The 19974-nt window shown below is 39.6% G+C and overlaps 2 protein-coding genes across 2 annotated transcripts in view; both read left to right on the top strand.

Moving 5' to 3' along the window:
• Positions 1-19974, top strand: part of LOC145444712 (inactive hydroxysteroid dehydrogenase-like protein 1) — a 186542-nt gene that overhangs the window by 160535 nt on the left and 6033 nt on the right. The gene's annotated exons all lie outside the window — the stretch shown is intronic.
• Positions 1902-15965, top strand: LOC145444071 (glutathione hydrolase 1 proenzyme-like). The gene is made up of 13 exons (XM_080321982.1): positions 1902-1960; positions 2180-2277; positions 3672-3961; positions 4840-4979; positions 5353-5548; positions 7338-7541; positions 8039-8148; positions 8278-8417; positions 8483-8664; positions 8896-8987; positions 11927-12078; positions 12838-12951; positions 15607-15965. The coding sequence occupies exons 2-13, from the start codon at positions 2209-2211 to the stop codon at positions 15757-15759; spliced, it is 1842 nt and encodes a 613-aa protein (XP_080178108.1). The 5' UTR covers positions 1902-1960; positions 2180-2208; the 3' UTR covers positions 15760-15965.

Raw genomic sequence — 19974 nt, forward strand, 5'->3', positions numbered from 1 at the left:
TCATCATAACGTTTTAAACTGATGTTTTGCAATCTAGCATTTACTTATATCGTAATCTAGCAGTCCATGGCGTGTCCTAATCTGGAAAAGTGGACTATGACTTATTTATAGTTTTGAAGCTGTTTTAGAATACCAACCTTCGAAACTTTCTGGACTAAAGACATGAAATACATGTTCCGCTTTTAGAAGTGGTATTTATATTTCACTTTCAACTCCCAGTATCATATACTTTCAATTTCGAGTATCATACGTTGAGTACTAATTAATATCAGTTCTTTGGTCTGGATAACATCCATGTTGAAGTATAAAAGCAAGTGTAGTATTGCCTTTAATTTCCGGAAATAAAACTACACAGTATGCCATTTTTACGATCCGGCATATTTTTTATTAACGTTTACTAATCGCGCAAGTCGTTTACACCATATCCTATACAACTTCTCCGTATTGCTCTTCGACTACACTACTGGGATTATAATATGGGGGAGGGCGCCCTACCATGATACTTTCTAAAATGTGCTGTTCGAGTACACAGAGGATTAGTATCGCATTTTCATATCAATACTATCATTTTCATCCCATGATGCGGACGAATGCTTAATGTTGTTGAAAATTGTATACCTCCTGGTATGCATCAATATGAATCAAGCTCGGCACCTTTCGCATAGCTCAATTTGCACGTATTGACAATACACGTGTACGAATTACGATCGTTTTCACAACTACTTACTTACTTGAGTAGATTTAAAGTCAGTCAATTCTACTTCCACTTCAAGTAATTTTAGGTTGCTTATGGAAGAAGTACTTCTACTCGTACTTGAGTAGATTTATTCGTCGCTACTTCTACTTCTACTTGAGTAGCTTTCTTGACTACTTTGACCACCTCTAAGCTTTACTAGCTTGCAGGACAATAACCCTACTATACTGATCACGTGTCAGCGTCAGATACATTCATCGCTGTTCTATGAGGCTATGAGCTCTTTTCTGTACTACTGTTCCTACTATATATATTATATATACGAGACTAACAAGCACAGGGAGTACTCATTTCGCATTATCAGTTACATAAATCAGCCATGTTTCGCTACTTCTAAATAGATTCAGGCTATTTGCGTACTGTCCATCATGCAATGACCTTCAACGCATTGCAACTGAAAGCAGATATCCGTTACGCGGCAACACTCGGCTACATAACGATAGCGACCCAAGCAGAAAATTCAAAGAACGAAAGGTCTTCTTTCATTACGAGTAGAAAGTGAATTTCTCGATCGGTCTATGATGGAGAGATGGAAAAGGAATAGTTCCGTCTGCCCATTCATAGTTTTTTTTTTATATAGTCAGCTGTCAACTCGGGAATTGGCAATTAACCGTGCAGAATAATTGTCTTGTCATGGAATTGCATTTTTCGAAACATTTTATATCGTACTTAGTTGGATATTACTATATGCAAACTATTGTGCGTATAGCTTGTCATAGACGGTGTTTATACAGAATTTTTGATATAGAACGAAAGTGGGCCGTGTCATGAATCGGTAGTTCAGGGATAAACAATGAGATGATCGGACTGGGGTAAAATGACCAAGACCATAGAAACCAAAAGACGATGTATACTAAAATAACGACCGCGAAGGAATTGGCATTCATTTTAGACCCGCATTGCAGTGGATCTCGTAGCATTGTTATGCGGCAAGGAGGGCGCGGTTTAGATAATTGCCTTCTAGCTGAAAACATACAATTAATCAGATGCGACTGCCTAAAGAAATCCAAATCGACTGAGCTGTCTCCGTGTCGTAGAAGCCAAGTACAAGCATTACATTCAGTAACGCATTCTGGGCTATAACAAGTTATTCAACCGTGTCCTACCTTAGCCAGTGACAAATTGCAACCGATGCCTGTAATTCACAATACTTGCTTTGATCGATTCGTACGATGGTTATATTGGTTATATCCCCAACAATTCCAGGTAATGATAATAAACAATGTTGAATATTGATATTTCTCACCTACGCCTACAAATGAAATGAAAATCGAATGCCTTTAGCAAATTGCAACAGGATTCAGCATCAGAAGTCGTAATATAGGCCTATGCGTGAGATTCGAATAAGTTATTGCCTAATGACAGATGGCGGCTACCGTAGATTTATCCAGTAAATTAGTTGAATGCAGAATCCTTTAATTGCAGCTCATGCATCGTAGGTTAAAAGTCAGATTATGGAGCACGAGAGCATCGCTTTGCAGGGCGAAATGAGCAAGGTCGAAGCCGCAACGAAGGCTAAGAAGGTATTGTGCATTTGTGCAATCGTTTTGTCTTTCCACGCAATAGAGTCCTAGATTTTTACGACTTTAACTCAATCCTACATTCCGGAATGATGCTACCCTGGCGTGATAGCGTCGCATTATTTCGAATATAAAGAATGAATGTATTAATATATAAAGTAATTAAGATGACGATGTTGCACTTCGCGCGTTAGTACACAGATAGGGCAGGGCAAAATCGAGTACCTGAGTGTTTCGATTCTGAATCACGGAAGATGCTTCTAGTCGAGTCGAGTAATCGCCATAACAGATTGTAGTATGTCAAAGTTCAATTATGCACCTTTTATGCGACCATACACAGAATATAATTCCTGTTATCCATCACATTAAAGATACTTTGATATTTTTTCGACCATACCGATTTCATTGCCATTGGTGACAATGTTGTGGGATGATCATGACTTCGGAAATGTGCTATTTCCGGTAGCGTTCGTAGCTTGTACTCATGTCTCGTATGCTACGACTACGATGCGGCCAATCAACGTCTCAAGGCTTCAACGATGAAAATTAGTATCGAAACTAAAATTCTGGATGATAAATTAGCTTTCAGTGGCGAGGAGCGTATAATATCAGTTACTCGAAAAAATCGTATTTTACTACTCGACTCGAATCATTAAAATTACTACTCGATTCAGATTCGAGTACTATAGAATCATTGTGCCCAGCCCTATACACAGACAGCTCAATTGAATTCTTCTCGAACCTCCAGTTTTCCCCTTCTGCCCGATGTAGTTTCAGCCTGACTTGAGCCTGCACTGCAGTATAATTTTGCAGTCCTTTTGTCATTTATATCTCCAGCTTCCATCAGAGAAGCACTAATGACCCATTCGCGGACATCTGTCTCATCATCAATATATGTGCGCAGTGCTGTATAGAAGATATACTTTGAACATGAGCATATCCTGGGTTATTTCAATTTTATCGCGATGAGCCGTAGTCACATAACCGTCACAAAATGCACCAGTCGTAATTAAGCTTGGCACAGCGATTCGAACACTCGAAGTCGAGTCGAGTATCAAAAATAGTTTATTCCCATCGTTGGAGCATCGAAACCACGGTCGGCCGTATCTCGGCATATCGAAAAACATGTTGCGTAAAGCTACTCGTAATGACGGTACAACTTTTCTGTCCAATAATGATCTATTCTCAAAATTATCATAATGCGCTACGAAATAGTTTTTGTTCAGCAATAAATGTTTTGGGTGACGAATTGACCTGGCACAATTTTCCTTGCCGTCGCAAAATAGGTATACATATTTGAACCTTTCAAGTCATTTCTACTGTTATGGCGTCATACTATGCAGTACTGGAATACTCGACTGTAGGCCACGCCTGTAATGTTAACTATGTTCGTTCAGGCTTCCCGGCGAAAATACTGCGCGATTGGATTTGCACTTGGTGTTTTACTAGCCGCTGCGGTGTGTGTTGTACTATTTTTTCTTCTCAAACCGGCTACAACATCAGAAAGTTCAGAAGAGTCAGCCGGTACTGCATCTAGGAAAGGAGAAGGAAGTTTTGAAGCAGCAGCGGTTGCATCGGACGCGGGCCCGTGCTCTGAAATTGGAGCGAAGAAATTGAAGGAAGGGGGTTCGGTCGTGGATGCCGCGATCGCGACTATGGTGTGCGGTGGGGTAGTTAATCCCCAAAGGTATCGAGTTCGTAGTGCAATATGGATTGAACATTTGGTCGATTCCATATAGATTTTTGTAGTATAGACAACAGTACACAATATAGTTAATGTATCGTTTGTTAACTGCGTCGCAAATTCGATATGCACCTCTTATACGGTTAGTATGATGCAGCACAGATACTGTCTGTCGGCATTCGCGACGATAATGGAAAATGGTATATTTACTCGCTGTCTACAGATAGATATTGGTTTTGAAGACCATAATTCGAGGTGCGAGATCCAAGATTATGCGATGAGAATCGATTTCATAATGTAGCCAGACTCTTATACCTATAGGTAGGTACCTAAATGCATGATCATGGGGTAACTAAAAACTTTGATCACTTACTTAATACTTACTATTCAGAGAGCGCTTCCACTCGCAAATCATTATTTTACCATAATTATGTTTGCGACTACCCTATCCTTATACTTGAAACATGTCTGTGAATGTAGTTTTATCAATCATCTCTGCGAGCATGTGTAGCATGCTGGCGGTGTAGGTGTGACATATACACTATACAGCAGGGGTGTCAAACATGGGCCCGCGGGCCGCATCCGGCACGCGAAGCAATTCTGAGTAGATTGAAATATAAGCCTATATTATCCAGCACATATTTAACAAATGTTGGAATAATTTCATTGGTGCGGCCCGTGAGCTATTTGAAGGTTTGAAACCGGCCCGCGAAGCAATTTGAGTTTGACACCCCTGCTATACAGATCTGAATGTAGGCTATTATATATGGTCGGCATTATTAATCCGATGAAATTGTTCACGCTAGCTAAATGTTATGCCCCAGAACCAAACCATATACAACTTGACTCCTTTCATATAGATCAGTCCACTCATTTTACAGTGCCGGGATCGGAGGGGGGTCATTTATGGCCATTTACATCGCTTCTACGAATGAGACCGTTTTCATAGACAGCAGAGAAACTGCTCCAATCAAATCTCACCGGGACATGTATAATGGGAATGGATTTATTTCCTTAATAGGTGAGCCTCATTAGGCTACAATTATCATACACTAGACTGAAATATTGGTAAATTTTGTGTAGCGGGCTATATTCCACACATCCACACTACTAGAATAATCTATACTAGATTGTAACTAAATTTTCAATGACAATAGGCTAATTGTGACATTACAGTGTAAACATGACATGCTGGATTGCTAGGCGTATTGAAAGGTCTTTCTAAAAACACAAGTCAAACTCTGACGAGAAAGATATTCTCGAATTCATTTACATACGATACTGCAAATGCACTTATGTTAAGTATTAAACCTATTATCCTCACACCGGAATGCTACTTTAGCAAATGCTACATTAGCAATACTCCTTGAACGTAACCTTTGCGCTATTTCCAGGTTCATTGTCAATTGCTGTTCCGGGGGAAGTGGCCGGGTACTGGCACGCACATCAACGGTATGGTAAACTCCCCTGGAAAAGTCTGTTCGAGGATTCTATTGAACTGGCTCGAAAAGGTATCACTGTTCATGCTGCGTTAGAGACAGACATCAAAAAGGAAGAAAAATACGTCAGAAATTCAACATTTAATCTCAAGTACGTATCTAACAGGTGTGACCAGACCTGTTTTACAAGAGCTTCAAAATAAAAACTAAAATAGCAATGTATTCACTCACAATGAGGTGTCGGCTATCAAAGAATAATTTTTGATGTATGGTGATAATGTGAGACTCCAGGTGTTTGAAATTAGGCTGATATGAAGTCAAAGCAGTGTGAAACAATTCTTCAAACTATCACAGGGTTGTTTCGTTAGTATTGGAGTAAAATCCAAATCTAATATTAGCGTTCACCATTGTCCGCCCTGGGTTGAGCGTGGCCTGCGCTACTGTGCCTATTTCTTTTCTTCATTGTTGATCACCGTGGAGTGTGGACAATGGACATGGAAAACCGTCGCAAGTAAAATTTTCATGTGAACTCGACATGAATGAGACATCAATCGCGTACAATATCCAATCATTTCGTAAACCGTAAGGCAAGAAACAATACGAATACAATTCGCATATTGTAAATATATACGTGGAATAATACATGATGCTTTATAATGAGGTTTACCTCTTTGCAAAACGAGGAAGTACGTGCGCAATAAGGCCCGAAGAACCGCAGTTTGGCTACCCCCGATGCAAATGTGTTTGGGCTACCAGTGCTACCATTTCACAAATAGGCTACATTTAAAATCGTTTATCATAGAATACTGTTCTGCCACAATTTGGATGAGGAATCCTATAACCTTATGAATGTGATGTTGCTGGCAGTCAAGGGGCGCGCCTGTGCTGATTATAGTAGCAATAGCATATGGTGTCCAGTGAATACGATAAGTATATATTCAGGATTTTTTTGACTGAATCATTCAGTTGTTCTTTCAAGCAGCAATAAAAATAGTTCAGAAGCGCTAATTATTTCGAAAATTTCAAGGCATCATCTACTTCTACGGGAATTCCAATACGCAGCCAAATATCCCTGGCTTCTCACGGGATGAGACGCCGTTAATGCATCGTCTCTTAGATTGCTGGTGCTGTAATCCAACAATCAAGATATTTCACTTCCAGAAAGGATCGTGAACTGTCCCTGTAATAAGGTCTGCTTTGAGGTCGGCATCCAAATAAATTATGACCACCAGCCTGTATATTAGCCACGGATCAAGACAGTCTACTCACTCTACTGATTAATATCATATTCGATGCACATTGCATAGCTATGGTTAGGCGGACACGGTTATTACCGCTTGAATTTTTTTTTTGTGACCACTCTGGCTAATTTGAATATAACTCACAGAAATTTATACGAGATATTAGCGATACTCATGGGTCATTGAGGGGATAAACTTTGGTGTAGTGCATATAGGTTTCGAATTACCCCTTATTTATAGAAAACAAAAGTCGCTGTCGTGAAGGGTTCACAGTGATAAGAGTCGTACACTATCCTATACAGTGAGGTTTTCTCAATCTCTCGCTGTGTTCAGAGATATACTGACCTCGGCGCACACACATTAGTGCATATGGGTGTTGGGTATATTTCATTTAATAACTGTATAAATATTTATTTAAAAACATTTAAAACATGCATTATTTCCGATGTGTGAGGCTTGGGTTGCAGCTCGCAAGACTTGGGCCGCGCTTTAAAAAAGTTCGGGAATCACTGTACTAGGTGTATGTAATTCGGTGACTATGCCTGTCACTGAAAATATCACAGTTACAGTTAAACCATGAGATAACGCTCACTTCAACCAAAAACGATAACGCTTACTTCGTCAACCAGACAGCGTACAAACTTTTTTCAGTATATAATTGCTATCAGACAATAATCATGAGTGCCATAACCTTTCTAGGCCAATATTCATGAATCCAAATGGAAGTCTCAAGAAACAGGGCGACACTATAGTGATGGAGACACTGGCACAAACCTTGCGAGCAATCGCAGATGATGGATACAAAGGGTTTTATCACGGTAATCTCGCAAAGAGAATTATAGCCGATATAGATGACGCCGTGGAAGAATCGATAATCACCCTCCACGACTTAAAAAACTACACGTAAGTAAGACCTTTTCGATTGGGAATTTTGTATTAATATGAGATTAGGGCTAACAGCAAAAACATATATTCCAACAAAGAGTGGAAACTACTTTGACTCCGATACGAATTTCATAATAATTATCGACCACAATGTTCTTGTTCTTTCTATATTCAGGCTTATTCAAGTACAAATTATACAGTTTTCGGATATGGAATTGTATTGTATTCATGAGACCGTATGTCGCCATTACGGAAGTTAGCTTCGGAATACAACACATTTGTAGCATTTGCATCATTTGTAAATACGCTGCACACCAAATTTGGCTAATATTCCAACCAATGGAGGCGAAGTTATTGGAGTACAAAACTTTGGATTTGAAAAAAATAGTATTTATGATTGCAAATTAGCCAACTTAGCAGTTTTATCATATAGCTAATATAATTTAAAGAAAAAAAAGCTATTTTCAATCAACCCTAACGTCCATATACACCAATGGTATTTTTCATTCATATAGGTTGGATGTCAAGCCGCTACTGAATGTGACAATCGGCGATTTGACACTTTTCACACCCGGAACCCCAAGCAGTGGCGCTGTGCTTGGTGTCATTTTTAATATATTGAGAGGTAATAATTCTTATACTCAATCTCCGCAGCTGTGCGAGTGCGGTAGTGATTGCTATGTATATCGTCGACGGTGTAGTCACAAATCTACCTTGTAGACGAGCTTTTGAAAAGCATGCCATTCTTGTCAAGGCTACGGTTTTACTCCCGATGACATGAAGACGAAAGAAGCATCAATACTGACATATCACCGGATCGTTGAAGCTTTCAAGCATGCGTTTGCTCACCGGTCTAAACTAGGAGACGAAAGAAGTAACAAAAACATTACTGAGGTTTTGCGAAGTCGCCAGAGTGTCATGAATGAAAACGGCGACCATCTTTCCATTCGCATTTACAGCTTGTTGAAAGAATGCTTTCGCCGGAATATGGTGATGAACTTAGAAGCAAAATATCGGACGATGTAACGTACAACTCGACGCAATACGGTGGCGATTTCGCAATCGACAGCGGAACTTCACATATAAGTGTCGTCGGTAGTGATGGAAGTGCAGTGTCCGCAACAAGCACTATAAATACAAGGTTGTCATCACATATCACCGATTTACACCAACCCTAATTTATGTCATTCACACAGGATTTCGTTCTATGTTGGTCGTATGTCTTGGATTACCGGTGCCACATATCGCCCTATATGGGCTTTAGGATTAATTATAGCGAAGTTATGACTTTCTCGTGTACGGGTCTTAATCACCTTGTCCGACACTGCAGTGGTATATAGCCTTTTACTACTCAAGTCATATTGTTATACAGATTTGGTTCAAAAATTCGTGGCATTCGCACCGGTATTATTTTCAATAATGAGATGGACGACTTTTCCGCTCCGGCTGTGACAAACTACTTTGGTAAGCACGGATAACTAGCTTAACTTTTTTATCGTGAGATATTATAGCTATAGTCTTTTTTTCGCGGTAAAACTCGTAAATACACACAAAACCAGTGCATTTTTAACTCCGTGAAGTAAAATTATTTTCCCTTTACAATACATGATGGTAATTTAAGGCCAACGAAGAATTAACAAGAGCTACGGTTTTATAGGTAGAAGTGATTGAATATGAAGAATTGGAATGACAGAAGTTATGCAATGATTTTCAAGTCCAAGTGACAATTAGTCCAGCATCTCTTCTCCTATAACCTATAGCATGAACACTGAACAGGACCAATTATAAACGTAGGGAGCATAGAAATACGCCAATGTATTTCGTGGTGACTCGTGACCACCGTTTTGATAGTATATGACTGTATTCAATCGGCCAATCATTGTGTTCTTGCCAATTAAATTGTTCCCGAGTAGAAGTGTTGCAAGAATAGAGCAATGGGTGTGATAATAATGGAGCAAATGTGTGGATTTGAAGATAGCATTTTAGTTATGGTTGCATTTAAAACAAACGGTGTTTAAAATTCCTTAAAAAAATTACGATTTTTCTTCGAACTTTAAATAGTTGTGCCATAATTGAGTACATACTTTCAAAAAACATGTAGTATGAGCCTATACCAGGCCTGGGCAAAGTGCGGCCCGCGGGTCAAATGCGGCCCGCGGAGCTATTCTGTGCGGCGCGCGAAAGGTTGCGTGAAATTTAAAATATAAAACCTACTTCTTAATGTTGCTGCGTGGACTAAAACCATAGGATGTATAAACTGAACCGGAAATTCGTTTACTATCAAGCCTGTTCAATGTTCATTAACATGCCGCGATTACGCAGCCTACGTATACGTCAAGTGCCGAATCCAGATTCAAAGTAAAGTCAATGTAGCAAATTATTCCGTTACAATTAAAGTCACAACAAGTCACAAAACCTTTTTGTTGCCATTGTCACATTACGAATTACACGGTCTGTGTTTCAAATTGCTACGTGCTGAGTTTCCAAATCCTTAACAAGTCATTAACTGCCCGTGATTTCTATGAGTATATCACCACCAATAAAGGATGCCAAAAATGAAAGCCGAAAGTTGAAAATAAAAGTTGGTTCGGAGGACTAAATATTTGATGACTACCAGTCTTTTTAGTATAGTTAATGCCGAGTACGTCGCCGTGTTCAAAGAGTAATATTCAAGTCGGTTCCATGACAAAAACACGAAGACATAGGACCTACACTTATTCAAGGGACGGCTAATTTCGCAATAACTGCATGCAAGCTTGGCTTAACACGGCCATTTCGGCAAGCTGCACACTTCTCGGAAACCAGCTACCAAGACAATATGCTTTGAAACATTCCCATGACCGAAACTGCCGCACGCCAAACGCCCAATTGGGGTGCGAGCTCGAAGGGCGCCCCAAATTATTTCGTGAATGACCATAAATTATAGAGTATTTTTTGAAAATTTATGCTACTTAATTCAAATTTTTCTTGCGCTAGGTGCGATTTCGAGATCAATGGTTATAGAATTGAGTATTTCGGCGTCAGCCATTACCGCGCCACGACGTACCAAGATATATGAGGTTTAGGCCAACACGGGATTCTGAGAAGGCAGTGCAATTGCAACTGCTGATCAAATTAACCAAGTAAAAGCTCGACAGCGAGAAAGCCTTGGCCCAAAAGGACTGCTCTCATGTTGACTAATAACCACGATGTCCAATTGTCCATGGGCAATATTTTCCAGTGAAGAAATATCCATTGGGAATCGTGTGCGTCTTTTAGTTTGGTACGCTTTGGTGATTTCAATATCTTTTCACATAGCAGACGGTATAGGTCACGAAATAATAACATGTAACGAAGTAATTATACCAACAGGCACTCTGGAATATTATTTCCATGACAGCACCTCACTCTGCTCTAGCGGTAAAACTGAGTACGCGGGCTGAAAGAGATTTAAAAAACATAGCTATATGTATGCAATTACGAATATTATTGACTGATTGAATCATGAAACATGGAAAAATTCCGCGCTTCGCGCGATTAGGGCGTAAAACGTTGCCAATTAGTGTATATAAGAAATCTCGCTCAGGAGTAGTGTTAAAAACATGCATCCTGATGGGTCTGGTCTGACGGCGAAGCTTTCAATTTAAAAATAAAATCAATACGCTGGAGAATACAGCTAAAATTTCTCGGCCCGCCAACATATTTTCTGCTTCTCATTTGGCCCGCGGAGGAAAATAATTGCCCACCCCTGGCCTATTCAGACGATTTGCACCCAAAATAGTCCACGTGTACGACATGGGGTGGCTTGAACCCTCCAAATCGTCGTTGGTTCGACAGTTATAGCAACTATAGGTATATAAAATTGGTACGGAATGGACATTCTGGTGGTGATGACCGCCGACCATAAAAATGGTGCATAACGATGTTGTCCTGGTTGAAGATATTTTGGTCTGTTTATGACGGTGGACGCCCATTTCATCGAAGGAGCCATATTTACCCTATATTTCCAATTGTCAATGACAATCCACTGTGACGTCATGACGTCGTGGCTAAAAGATAAATAAAAACATGTTTTAAATAAGGGCCGTGTTTTGAACATGTTTGTTTTAAATCGATTTTTGTTTAAATGCAACCCTAAATTTTTACAGTTATTTGACTGGTCGGTCCTGCAAGCGATCAAAAGGTTTGGAACCGTCCCGTGACTGAATTTGTTTTCCACATCCCTGACGCAGGCACAATATGAATTTTGCATCGGCACATTTTCTCGCACTCCGTTGTGAGTTCTGAGCGTTTCAATTTCTTTTTTTTCCGCGTCCTGTTAATGCTTTATCCAAAAAAATAACGGATATGCGTAATGCGTATCGCCTCGTGAGCGAACATGTATCTAGTAGATCTATGCGATGTTCAATATTTTGAATATTCAGGCCTTCCGCCGTCCGAAGCAAATTTCATCGCCCCAGGCAAGCGGCCAATGTCTTCAATGGTGCCCAGCATAGTTCTACAGAAAGATTCAAAAAGGCCTGTTTTCGTGACTGGTGGTGCGGGCGGAACCAAAATAATCACCGGGACAGCGCTGGTAAGTAATCCTCTCTATTTGGCCACGGTTAAGACTACACAACATCGACGATAGGAGTTTGGGGCGAATCAAAACCAGTAGGCCAACTAGATCTGATATGACTTGTGATACTCAACTCAGAGTTGGTCAAAGTACTCAGCATTGCTACTCAAGTAGAAGTAGAAGTGTATTTGTCAATAATTATAGACTTGGTCACGGGTTGCACAGGGTACGGGTCACGGTTCGGCATCCTCCTATATTTTCATTATGTCGCAATATTTAATGAAATGTTTTAATGAAATGATCACTATGACTACACTAGAGGTCGACCGATATCGATTTTTACAGGCCGATACCGATACCGATATTTCGACTCTCACAAGGCCGATAACCGATATCATAGGCCGATATTAATATGGAAGGAGCAGAGAACTATTTCGCCAAAAAGATTATATATTAGGCAAGGTGGCACTTGTTCATGCCACAGAAAGGTGAACAACAAACGAGAAAACTGAAATCGAAAAGACTTATTGCTTAATTGTGAACATTCGTTGAAATTTGGGATAACCCGAAAATCAAAACATGATACAGAATTGCAGATCAGTTCAGAAAAGGTAGATTGTAGTTAGATATAAAATATCGGTCGCGATATCGGCCTAGATTGGCCGATACCGATATTCGAGAAAGTTCCAAATATCGGCGCCGATAATCGGTCGACCTCTAGACTACACTATAGAAAATAAGAGAGTTGTCTTCGACAGTAACTCAAAATGACTACAGGTGATTATGCAAAGTATCTGGTTTGGAAAAGGTCTCGAAGATGCAACGAACGAAAAGAGAATTCATCATCAACTGTATCCTGAGTACATTCAATACGAGGAGGGATTCGACATGGTATGGATAGGGTTTCATTCTAAAACAAGTAGTGTTTTAAAAAAGAAACCGTGTTTAACACGTGTTTTAAACAAAAGTATAATTATAATAACATCGATTTTTTCTTCAATCTTAAACCATGTAATGGTGACAACCATAGGCGCCGGCTTTTATTTTTGCATGGGGTGGCGGCAGGCGCGTAGCCAGGGGAGTGTCGAGACCCCCTCCTTTTGAAACACAAAACCCCGTCCTTTTGGAATGACCATTATGACGCTAATATTCAGTTCCACAAGTCGTATTATTAGTGTTACGCGGGCCGCGACCAATTAGCGAGATTCGTATCACGACGATTGCGAAATTGTGTCATTAATTGCCGCGCACTCGGCATTCGTCGCTGGACTGAGCAGTAACGCGACGCGACAATTCTAGAACACGAGAGACAGACAAGAATTATGATTACAAACACGCGTGGTCAATCAGTAATTATCCCTTACCGCCAACACAGTGGGTTTTTACTTAGTATTGAGTAGCTCGCATCGCGGCAATTGCTGGTTGCTATTCAAAACATCGATTTCGACTGCATTGTTGCATGTCCCGATTTACGTTCGCAAAGCATAATTGGATTAATATCAAGGGCACTGGAATAAATTCCAACTAGCAGGCACACAAAATTAAACACTGTTGAACTTTTCGCTCCGAGAATATTTATCACAAAAATGGGTGCCTTTATTTTGTACATGCAAGCTAATGAAAAGCTAATGCAGCTAATTAAGCTAATGAAAAGCTAATTAGGCTAATGAAAAGCTAATTAAGCTAATTAAACTAATTAAAACTAATCGAATAAATTCAGAATTTGCGCCGCCGAGAAGCTCGTGTTGCATCAAAATTTGACAACGTAATTCAACGCCGTGCACTGCACAATGCGCGGTATTAATAACAAATCATACACTGACAAGTGACACCTAAGGAATACGAGTTTATGAAGCAGACAAGAATTAGTAGCCTACAGATGATAGCAAACGAGAAAGCGCGCATCTAATCAGTAGGGCATTTTTTTTTTGACATGTCAAAAAAAGTCAAAATTAGGTCAAAATTGTAGCGTTAGGTCAAAATTTGTCAAAATTGTTTACAAATTCAAACATTTTTTGACCTCTGCATTTCGTTTGTATCGTAGATTTTGCGCTGTCGGTGAACTTATCATTTGATATTTTACAGCTTGTAGCCTACTTTATAGGCCTACCGTTGTAAACGGACCATCGTCTGCTCATTGTGAATCATAAATGGTCAAATGAAACAAATAGTGACATGGTTTTATGGTCAACGTACCGCAATATCCTGGCTGAAGCAAGACTGCTTGGCCATTGCATGGTTCTTATATCAAGAAGCGCAAGCTGAAAAATTGTGATATAGACAACATTGTCAAAATGAAGCAACACGGTTTGTCACCAGCAGTGTGCACACAAGTTGAGTGTTGTCAGCCAACAAATGCTGCTGTTGAACGTTCTTTCTCCGTTCTTGGCAAGCTACGTAGTAAGGACAGACACTTTCTACCCGAGAATGTAGGAAAGGATCTTTCGTTGTACTACAACAAATTTTAATTATTTCCACCAGAATACGTAATGTAACTACTGGAATTCTTCATAGGGACAGATTTCGTTAAAATACTAGTTTTTCATGTAAAAATCAGTCAGTTTTTGAGCCAAAAACATTTTTTCAGGCCAATCTACTTTGTAAGGACAGACAGTTCCAACCAGAAATGAAGATAAGTAGTACAATTTTAACATTATATGCGAAAACACCTAATTTGCATACGTGAGGTCAAAATTCGGTCAAATTTCAGTTTTTTTAGGTCAAAAAAAGTCAAAATTTAGATTTTTTAGGTCAAAATCTTCCGTTTTTTAGGTCAAAAATAAATTGCCCTACTAATCAGTAATTATTCAACTTGCGTACAGCACAATGGGGTTCCAACTTGGATCTTCCTAGTCTGACATCGCGACAATTGTTCGCTCATTATAACGAGGTTTGAGCTGCATCGTTGCATTTTCCGATAAAACTTGGCTTGGCAAAGCTTTGTTAAAGTGATGATTATGCGCACTTTGCGCCGGAATGACTTTCAATTCGCAGGCATACACAAACACAATGTCCTATTTCGCGCTCCAAGCCTCCAATTAAAGAGACTATCACGGAACTACGAGAATTATTTTGTAAACGAATATGGGCGCAAATACAATTTAATTAAGAGATGAGAACGTGAATTTGCTCCTCTGGTCGAGATAGAAGATGGTGTTTCTCAGCGCCAGCGTGTCGAAATCGACGTTGTAAACGCGGTTGCTTCGATTGTCTGCATGATTACTAATCACGGATTACAACTTATTGGAGCGTTTTAAGCACTAGTTCGTCGTCGCCGACGAAGTTGCGTATTCAAATATTCGCGCGCGTATCTGTTAATGCTAAATAGTTGGCATTTACGCGCTATCACGGACTCGCTAATTGACAGCGCTGATGATTTGAAATCGCAGACGGCGGGCGTTTATTCTAATTGTATAGGGTGGCCGACACCCCATAAATGTGTCATGGGGTGGCTGCGCCACCCCGCCACCCCGTAACTCGGCGCCTATGGTGACAACGACGACTGTATGAAGATATTGTACAAGCAAATAGCATGTATCATTTCAGGATATAATTGAAGGTTTGAAGAAGAAGGGCCATGAAGCGCAGTCATTTAGTTCTCGTGGATCCGTTATCCAATCCATAAAATCAACAAGGGACGTAGGATATCTTACAGCAGTTTGTGATGCAAGAAAAGGAGGCTACCCAGACGGATATTGATTATCAGTACTCACCAACGCATTTATGGATGGACGGTCTCCCGTAGCGCGTGAAGTGCTATATTGCCATGCGGTAACAGTGACCCAAGATACTCCAGCAATATATATTTCGATTGTGACAAAATACTACTTCAATTTTCGACAACCTGCATTCGATGCCTTTGATGGTTTTTTCTTGCCAATCAAAAATACAGTAGCATTTCAGAAGTTTGTTGGAACTAATGAGTTGATAATTTTGAATAAGTAAGCAAAGGTAAGCAACATGAAGATACTCGGAATTGAAATTGCCGTCATTAGGGCTGCATTTCAAACAAAAATCAATATAAAACAATATTATTATTTTTTATCCTCTATGACGTCACAAATCTTTAATTGTGACGTCACCGTGAATGGAATTGGCAATTGAAAATAAGGGTAAATATGGCTCTTTTGACAAAAAAAGCTTCCGAACCCTGTCTCGAACGGACCAAAATTATCCTTGACCAGGTCTACCGTGATGCATCATTTTAACGGTCTGCGGTAATCATCCTTAGAACGTCCATTCGGTAACAATGATCTATATAACTTCGTGCTATAACTGTGGAGCCGACGAACATTTTAAGGGTTCCAACCATTCCATATCGTGTACGTCAGTGACTCAGTGGTCTCAAACACGCTGGCCGCATGCAGCATGCGACGGCATTTTGTATTTTAAAATATTCGACAATATATTCAACTGCTACATATCTATATCTACATCGATCATGTATATAACTCATTATTGTGACAAATTATGACCAGCATATAAACCAATTTTATTCAAATACTTGAAAATACGATTTCATTTTTGTGTCAAGCATGAATAGTACATCTCTACGATGTTAGTAGCATGCCAGTCTGCTTGGGTCCCGTCAAATAAGGCCTACTTGGAATTTATACGTAACACTGGTCAACACAATTTTTGTTGACTTTGATCAGACAATTGATTTCGACTAACTTTTGGGCACCGAATTCAAAAATGACTTCCGTTTTTATCCATCACGTCAAGGTTTTGGGTTAGGCAGCCACCACAATATCTCATAGCCTACATAAAAGTACTGCTTTTATGCAAGTTTACGCAAGTTTCAGGGTCAAAATTTACGCTAATAACTCATAATTCTGTGGGTTATCTGGTTTGATACTCGAGCAATTGTCAGCTAACATATATGTAAGCTCCAATCTACTCTGGTATCGTACCCACATCATCTTCAGATATTGGGGGATACTTTCTCCTTGCCCATCGCTGACTGTACCAAAGTTTTCCGGGAAATTATTTCGATATTTTAGCTTTTTTGAATGTCTGTTGTCCGACATAAACATATGGCAGTGGCACATATGTATCAGGGTTACATGTGCATCCTTATTGTCGGACCATTAAGTAAACAAAATATTTCAAAGCTGACACATATGATCCAATCGTGCTTGTGATATTGCAACAATTCAATGTTTCTGTTTTATTCTCAATTTTTCTATATTATTCACGAAAAAATCTGCGTGTGAAATTGTTACTGCACTTAAGACGTCAGGATCCTTTTTGAGCTAGCAATAGCCATTTTCCATTCACTTGAGTTGTAAATCGGGATTCCTAACTCCTCCAGCAACCCATGGTAACAGTATCATGCCAATGCCAGTACCACGTCAATACATAAAGCTACCGAAAGTCGAGCTATATACGACGAAAACGCCGTTTCTCATGATCGAATATGAGATATCTTCTATCTCTTGCCAAGTAATCCTTTCTCAATTCGCAAGGATGGTTAAAGTCCCGAATATTTCTCTTCCAAGTCCCAAAGCCCATGCCAGATCATTTAACTTGTGTTGATGGACTACGCTACGTTCTGAATCATCTTCGATTTCAAAATCTTCATCATTAGGCCTGCTATCCATAAGATCTTCATCTTAATCCAAATTATCGAGCGTATAGGAGTTTCAAATCACACTGGATAAGCTGGATGGGGCATTGGACCTATAGCTGATAGTAAATGTAATGTTTATTTTTCTTGCCACATCCTGCAGTTTGCATCAAATATGTGTCTGAAATATCATCGGATTATTGCATCCTCTAACCCAGTGGTTCTCAACCGGGGGTCCGCGGACCCCTAGGGGTCCGCAAAGCAATTTCAATGGCTCCGCGAGACCTTTAAATTTTTATAATGGTTGATAATCTAATTTTTATTTTATTTTTTAATTTGAGAAAGCATGAGGCAGTTCCGCACCCCAACTGCTAAAACCTCATGACTCATATCATAATAATCGTCTGACATGAACCATCGTCGTGTGAAAATCAATTTTCATTGCCAATTTTCCATCAACCTGCTGATACAAACATATTGCTGTTTAGAGACGTTTTGTTGAGATTTGTGAAGAAAATAAAAATATAGAGATAGTAACGTCAATCAGGGTGACTTTGTAATGTCTGCGAAACCTTCTCGATTTGAAGTTGTCAGTCTCATCAAATTAGTGTACAGTCGTTTGAAATAAAAATTTCCGAAGTATTTCCCTAATTTGTCCCAATGCCGGGATTGAAACCTCGCCACGAAATCTATTCTATCCTGTGATATACATAACCACTATTTGAACAGCTTCTTGGAGTTACAGAACTTCAATATACAATTGATTAGTATATTCATATTGAAATGAGCCCGAAATTTTCGGCTGATACTCGTCATAAATCGGAAAATGATATACCTGCTCTTAAAGCTCGGCTATCAGATTTGGCGCACTGTTATTGCGGATGCCCTATATCGACAAGGCGTTTTTTTGTGAACAAGGAGTGTTTCGTTGCTATCAAAGCATTACGCTCCAACCCTGCAATTCATATCACCAGTTATATTTGTATGCAGCCTTGCCTTGTTAATGTTCAATTGTTCATGGTCGAAAATGTTTGCTCGTAAATATATATGTAAACCCGATTAGAACAAGTCGTTTCATGACAGTCTTTCTCAGGTTGAAAAACTTGGATCCATTATTTGGCGCATAAAATTTGTCTATACTTTTAGACTAGAATTTCTCTTTGACGATTGAAACTCTCTGCGGGCCGATCAAAATGCTGTCGCGGGCCCAATCCGGCCCGCGGTCCGTATGTTGCCCGTCGCTGCGCTAGATGCTGGACGTGATATGTTCATAAAATATACGTTTCTTCATTTTGGCGCCATAAATGTTAAGATCACGCCAAACGTATCGTCGGAAGCGTTATGCGTTAATATTGCAGTAGCCTCCATCTATCCTCGTTCATATCAAAACGAAGACGCGGATTTTCAAGACACGACCAGTAGGCTACTTCAAGAAATACAGCAGCGAAATTAACTTTGAAATAACAAAAGTCTACCAATTTCTACATAAATAGTATGATCTTATTTTCGAGAAAAATCGTTATTTTGCTGTTTATCACAAGCCTACAGTTCATATTTTTACGAGACAGATGAAGGTTGCACCATAATAGAGCTAAAATTGAACTAAAACTTGAGGGGGTCCGCGAGGGTCCGTGACGGTCAAAAGGGGTCCGCGAAGTCAAAAAGGTTGAGAACCACTGCTCTAACCAAATCATTGGTGAAAGGATCAGCCTATATAGATACCAGTACCTTCTTTTCTAATAATTCAATTGACCCCTAGGCTATATAACTTATTATATGACCAAAGTGTGGATTTCTATATGGTATGAAAAATTAATATGGCTAAATTCGTGAAAATTGCATATTTTTGGCATATGCCGTAGAGCAAAAACTTGTCGTGATAGAAGAAAACCAGCGGCAGTTTGGGAATCAGCACGCCAAAATTGGCCTAAATCAAGTGCAAAATTCTAGTCAACACATTTTTCGCTAAAAATTGTTGCCCAGTGTAATGAATGAATTGAATACCCCTATTATTGAGGGTTGCGGGTTGCGGCCCGTGGCGTCATCAACAACAACAACTAGAAAATTTGCGTTTGAGACCCCTGGAGTAGGCCAAGCCGACCATATCAGGTACGAATCGTAAGCTCATACTACATGTTTTTTTCGAAAGTATTTACACAACTATATTGCATGATTATACAACTTTTGAAAAAAAAAACGATTCTGTTCTATTTAAATCGGCAATTGTTTAAAACACTGTTTACCATTTGTTTTGAATGCATCCCTAGTCATCATATTGAATAATTACATTTACATTTTTACGCTGATTCCACATTCCTCCCGAAGCTACAATTTCCAAATTTCGA

The sequence above is a fragment of the Botryllus schlosseri genome, chromosome 8 (genome assembly GCF_051294905.1).
Source record: "Botryllus schlosseri isolate E-star chromosome 8, Bs_hap1, whole genome shotgun sequence".
In the NCBI taxonomy this organism is placed as follows: Eukaryota; Metazoa; Chordata; class Ascidiacea; order Stolidobranchia; family Styelidae; genus Botryllus; species Botryllus schlosseri.

What these genes read in the sequence shown, in the direction of transcription:
- LOC145444071 (XM_080321982.1), top strand. Translation starts at nt 2,209, where the DNA reads ATGGAGCACGAGAGCATCGCTTTGCAGGGCGAAATGAGCAAGGTCGAA. An exon ending in AATTCAACATTTAATCTCAA is followed by an intron (nt 5,549 to 7,337) that starts GTACGTATCTAA and finishes TAACCTTTCTAG; the next exon opens with GCCAATATTCATGAATCCAA. An exon ending in GTAACAAAAACATTACTGAG is followed by an intron (nt 8,418 to 8,482) that starts GTTTTGCGAAGT and finishes TCGCATTTACAG; the next exon opens with CTTGTTGAAAGAATGCTTTC.